At 61.4% G+C, this 5,553-nt stretch overlaps 1 protein-coding gene across 2 annotated transcripts; it reads right to left on the bottom strand.

Moving 5' to 3' along the window:
* Positions 1–567: 567 nt before the first annotated feature.
* TEDC2 (tubulin epsilon and delta complex 2) lies at positions 568–4,988 on the bottom strand. Of its 2 annotated transcripts, none has more exons than XM_045541210.1 (10): positions 4,893–4,987; positions 4,704–4,802; positions 4,409–4,479; positions 3,878–4,286; positions 3,361–3,414; positions 2,662–2,755; positions 2,380–2,491; positions 2,165–2,266; positions 1,332–1,513; positions 568–1,010 (listed from the first exon to the last, which is right to left on the bottom strand). In XM_045541210.1, exons 1-10 carry the CDS (start codon positions 4,916–4,918, stop codon positions 807–809), a joined length of 1,353 nt encoding a protein of 450 aa, XP_045397166.1. In that variant the 5' UTR covers positions 4,919–4,987; the 3' UTR covers positions 568–806. The 2 variants fall into 2 exon arrangements, with proteins under 2 accessions (XP_045397166.1, XP_045397167.1); XM_045541211.1 differs by having other exon boundaries at positions 907–1,010; positions 1,332–1,508; positions 4,893–4,988.
* Between the last annotated feature and the right edge of the window lie 565 nt (positions 4,989–5,553).

The following is a 5,553-nucleotide window of genomic DNA, read 5'->3' as shown; positions in this document are numbered from 1 at the left end:
GGCGTGCTGGGGCAAACGCCCCCTACTTTGTACGGAAGGGATATTCAGATGCTTGACAAATGCACTTGACATATACTCTTTTTTATCCCACAGAGTAAGTATCAAGCAATGATATACTTGATAAATAAAACCATAAGGAAACAAAAAGCAAGAACAACCTACCCTCCCAAGTCCCACCTTGGTATGATTTAAATATATATGCTTTCCGGCCGGGCGCGGTGGCTCACGCCTGTAATCCTAGCTCTGGGAGGCCGAGGCGGGTGGATCGCTCGAGGTCAGGAGTTCGAGACCAGCCTGAGCAAGAGTGAGACCCCGTCTCTACTAAAAATAGAAAGAAATTATCTGGCCAACTAAAAATATATATACAAAAAAATTAGCCGGGCATGGTGGCTCATGCCTGTAGTCCCAGCTACTCGGGAGGCTGAGGCAGTAGGATCGCTTAAGCCCAGGAGTCTGAGGTTGCTGTGAGCTAGGCTGATGCCACGGCACTCACTCTAGCCCGGGCAACAAAGTGAGACTCTGTCTCAAAAAAAAAAAAAAAATAAATAAATAAAATAAATAAATATATATGCTTTCCAAAGTAGCTTTAATATCACACAAGCGGCCCTTAGGTTTACGGTGAGAGGAAGCAGAGGCAGTGAAGAAAGGCTCCTTTCAGCCTCTGGCCTCCAGCTCTGCCCCCAGGCTCAGCTGTCGGACAAGAGCCAGGCAGCCCTGCTGCAGCTGAAACCCAGGTTTCCTAGGGGTACAGGCGTCTCTGGTCCCCATGCCCACAGCAACAGGGAGAATCCCCTCAACCCCCTCACTTAACTCCGACCAGGGAGGAGGGGACTCTCCCTGATGGGGTCCTGAGGCCCGGGCGTGGGGGGAGGGCTATCGGCAGGGTCATCGTGCAGGATGGTGAGGAAGCGCTCGCCTGCCTCGCAGAGCAGGCTGTGCACAGCCCGGCACAGGGCCAGCGAGGGCGGCTCCTGGGAGCTCACCAGGGGGAGGAGTTCAGCCATTAGGACCTGGGGGCAGTGCAGAGCCAGGTCTCAGGGGGCCCGAGTCCTGGGTGGCTGGCCTAGGCGGTGGGGTGATCGCAGGACAGGCTTCAAGGCCCCCCATGCCTTCTGAGCCTTCAGGCTGTCCTGCTGCCCTGGCCCATGCACAGACTCAGGAGCCCACCCCTCACCCCCTAGGTCCTGGGGGTGCAGCACAGTCAAGCCTGACCCCCGGCCGTCCTGTTGAGAAGGAGCCCTCACCAGGCTCCAGACCCGGAGTCCTCCCCATGGCCAATGGCTCCCCCAGGCACCCAGCCGCACACTCCCCACCTCCTGTTCCAGAAGTACCTTTTCCAGGTGCACCTGCTGGTCCAGCATGGCCACCCGCAGCCTGAGGGTCGCCAGGGTCTGCAGCTCCTGGGTGCTGGAGTAGAGAAGCAGCTGGGGGCTCCAGAAGGGGTCTGCTCCACCTCCACAGGGCAGGGGGGCCCTGGAGGGCCTCCCCACAGGACACGGTCCCAGAGGCTGCTCTGCCAGTGATTCGTGGACAGGAGGATGTGGCTACATGAGGCCGGCTGTGCCCAGTTGTCCAGGCACCTCCTCCTCACCCCCTGCCCCCCTTCAGGGGTGCAGTCAGGCTTCCAGAACAGCCCAGCACAAGATGGGGTGAGGTGGGCCTGGGCTCACTGTGGCAGGGGGTTCCTTTGTGCGGTCCCTCTGCCTCCTGGTTTCCTTTACTGTGCTTACACATGACTGTTTTGAGACTGACTTTGCTTTTGACAAATTAAATATCTTTACTCTTAAAACTTCAAGCAATTAAAAAATACAAGGGAGAAAAGAAGCGCTGTTGCCCCCGAATAACCACCTCTTGCAATACCTGGAGAGTCACCTCCCAGTGTCTTTTTGATTCTCATATGCTGCTTTTTCAGCGCTGCATAAACAAGCCAACTGCTCAGAGTGATGAGGGTCTGCTTGTTGCGAGCCGGCGGTGGGGGGGGGTGTCCCGAAGCGGTAAGGAAGGTGGGCTGGTCCCACAGGACAGCGGGCAAGAGCCCAGCACTGCTGGGTGGCGTGGGAAGGGCCTGCTCACACCCTTCCTGGAGACACGGGCAAGGCTGGCCAGAGTACCTGACCCAGGTCCAGGCCTCGGTACAGGTGGCAGGGCAGGGGCAGGGCCTTACCGGCAAGCAGCTCCTGCAGCCTGTGGAGACACTGCCTGGCGACAGCCTGCAGCCCCTCCAGGGTGAGCAGGCAGCGGTACTCCTGCATCCAGTCAGTGGGGGCTATGCGAAAGTCGCGGGGGGTGGGGGGGCAGGCTGGGGCCATGCCAGTCTAGAAACCCTCCCCGCACTCTGTCCTCCCCTCACCCTCCCGGGACCTGCATCGGCCCACTGACCCGCAGAGAGCTCCTCCCTCATGCGCAGTCTCAGCAGCGAGCAGGCCTCCTGCAGGTGCCCCACCTCCGCCTCCACCTCCACAGCACTGAGCACGGGGCCAGGCCGGCCCGACTGCACATGGGTCAGGAAAACTCCCTGTAACCAGGCCCCTCCCCTCCCACCAAGGACAGGTCTGGCAGGGGCCCTGGCCATCCCATAGCAGCCCTTCCTGGGGCCACTCTTCAACCTGCCAGGTTTAGAGCCAGAAGCCCCCTGGGCTCCTGCACACCCTGCAAGGATACGGCTGTCTGCATCTTCTGGAGGAACCGGGTTTTGGCGGCAGTGGTGGCATCTGTGGAATCCCTGGGCTGTGCAGAGCTGAGCTGGGCCCACAAGCTGGGGTGCATACACGGCACCCCGGGAACGAGAGGGACATGGTTATTCTAGCTGGCGGGGCCCTGGGAGGTAGGCAAGGGCCAGGGTAGCAGCCCAGGCTGGGTGTCTTGCCTCTGCTGAGTGACAGGAGGGGCCTTCAGAGCCCTCGGGGAGCCAAGGGGACACTGCCCAGGATAGGGGACAGAGCTAAGAGAGAATTCACAGGAGGAGCTGGCAGTGACTGGTAACTGTGACACGGCTAAGAGCGCTGGGTGCTTCTCTCTACCAGGTAGTGCAACTCTTGAAAGGCAGCATCTAGTTTAACCCTTACAACACCTCTGTGAAGCTGCTACTATTGTCACCTCCAGAAGGAAGACAAACTGGGACTTGGAGACACCAAGTACCCTGTTCAAGTCTTGCAGCTTGTTGAGTGGTTGAGCTGGGGGCTGCACAGCCTGCTGAATCTAAGGTGACTGCAATGTCCCAGCTGGGCAGGCTCTTTTACTGTCGACAGTGACCCCACCCACCAAAGAAAGCAGGCAGAGCTTTCTCCTACACATTCCCAAGCTGGTGATGCCTCTCTGGTCTCCCCTCTGCCACCACCATGCCGAAAGACCCAGCCTCACCGGGAGTTCTGGGAAGCCGCCTTCCTGAAGGCTGCAGGCAGCTGCAGCAGGCTCCTGTCAGAGAAGCCAATGTTCAGAACAGCCTCGCCTCACTCTGGGGGCCTTAAGTCTGTTCCCTGCTCAGAGCCCAATGGGGGAGGAGGCTTCTTGCACCTTCTGCTCCCCGACCCATTCTCAGACAACGCCCCCTGGACAGGACTTCCAGAGTGCCAAGGGAGCCAGCCCAGCCCCTCCAGAGCCCTTCCGGAGTGCCTGGGCTGGGTGCATAAGGGGACAGCCATGGAGAAGAGGGCAGGACAGGCTCCAGCGTGTTAAACCGGGCACTGTCACACCAGCTGCTACATTTTGCTAGCTTCAGAAAATGAGCCTCAGGGGCTAGCACCCCTGGGCTCCTGTGGCCTACACCCTGCTCAAAGCCCTGCCCTCTCTACCACCCTAAATCCCAGACACCTGTTGCCGGCCAGGCTCTGAGCAGGTAGAGACAGCAGTTTCTCCAATGAGGGTCTGGGAAACCTACCCCTTCTCTTTGAGTGTGAAGGCTTCTGGGTCCTGAGGAGCAGCTGATGGGGCCACATGCTTGTCCCTGAGGCCTGGCCCAGGCCTAGTGGCTCGGGCTCCTACCCCCACACGGGCCCTATTCCGCTCGGAGGGGAGTCTGTGCTCGGGGTGGCCCTTGGCAGGCACTGTGGTCTGGCGGACGCCCCTGGTGGGTTTTGCCTCTGATGCATGGCTGCCAGCCTGGCCTGGGGCCCGGGTTGGGATAGAGGCTGTCATGCCAGGGGAGGTGGCAAAGAACCCAGATTTCAGGCTGGGGGCCTTGTCTCTTTCTCCAGCCTTAGAAATGACTTTTCGCACCCGTACAGCCCTCTCCAGGGCCTGGGTCAGAAGTTCCAGCTCCTTGAGGTCTTGAGGGCTGGGTGTGCATGCTGTGAAGGCAAGAATCATGCAGGGGTCTTTCCCCACCGCCTCCCAGGAAGGGTCTCTCACAACTGCATGCCGGAAATCAGGTTGGGGCAGCACCTGGAGAAGGTGGGTGGCAGAGGTTTACCTGGAGAGGGAGCCTCTTCTTTAGTTTCTGGCCCTAAAGGTGGCTCTGGAGCCAAGGTCCCGGCTGGTTCCCTGCAAAGACACGGGCAACCGTAGCACGGCCAGAAGGCAGGGCCCAGGCAGACCCCAGGGGGCTGTCTGGCCCCCAGAGCAGTCCCCCAGCCTCAGAGGCTGCAGGCTAAGAGGGGCGGCATTGACAACCAGAAACTCGGAAGTGGGAGACTTCCAGCCCAGGGCTGTGTGCAGGATTCTGAGGTCCGCAGGAGGCCCGCCAGGGGGCCCCAGGGTCCGCGTACCAGGCCCGCAGCAGCCGACGAGAGACAAGCAGGCTCTGCTCCAGCCGCAGCTGTCGCTCTGCGCAGGCGTCCAGGGCACTCCGCAGCTCGGCCACCAGCCTGGGGGGACACACCGGCGGCTCAGTACCTCGGCCGGCCTCGGGCACCACGCCCGCCCGTCCCCGCCCCCTCCCGCCGCGCGGGCCTCACCGGCCCGAGCAGCCGGCGGGCAGCATGGAGACGGCGGCAGCTCCTCGCAATTGCCGCCACCGGAAGATCCCGCCCCCTCTGCGGAAGAAGACCGCCCCCTTCCGGCCGTGCTACCCAATCCCGAGCCCAGAGCTCAGGGCCCGTCCCCGCCCCCGACGACCCGCGCTTCCGCATTGTGGCCCCGCCTCAAGCCCCGCCTATGTCCCCGCCCCCGCAGGCCTGGCCCCGCCCCGCAGGCCTGGCGCGGACGCAGGCTCCGAGGCGGGTGGGCCCGAGGCAGCGAGGGGAGTTCGGTGACTTCAGGCTTCTGGTTTGGAAAACCAGGTGGATGGTGGCGCCATTCCCGCGCTCCTCTTGCAGGGCTCCTGTGGGGGTTGACTGGTTGGCTTCATGTCTGTCCCTACTGAAGGTGCTCTAAAGCAGGAACAGCTGTCTTGCTGACCCCAGGCCACCCAGCACAGCCTCAGGCGCACGGAGGAGTAAATAGTGGAGGAGGCGAAGATGACGCCTGTGATAGGAGCCGGGACAAGGGACAAGGAAGTGCCCACTTTTGGACACCCAAGGAGGCAGCCACCTGGACACGTGGAGCAATGGGCCTGGGCCAGCCGGCCCAAGGCCCGGCAGGGTCCATGGGTGGGGACGGGTGCGCCACGGATGATGG

Source organism: Lemur catta, chromosome 2, assembly GCF_020740605.2.
Source record: "Lemur catta isolate mLemCat1 chromosome 2, mLemCat1.pri, whole genome shotgun sequence".
NCBI classification, from domain to species: Eukaryota; Metazoa; Chordata; class Mammalia; order Primates; family Lemuridae; genus Lemur; species Lemur catta.
Note: the sequence above shows the minus strand (reverse complement) of the source record. Positions and strands in the feature narration are given on the sequence as shown.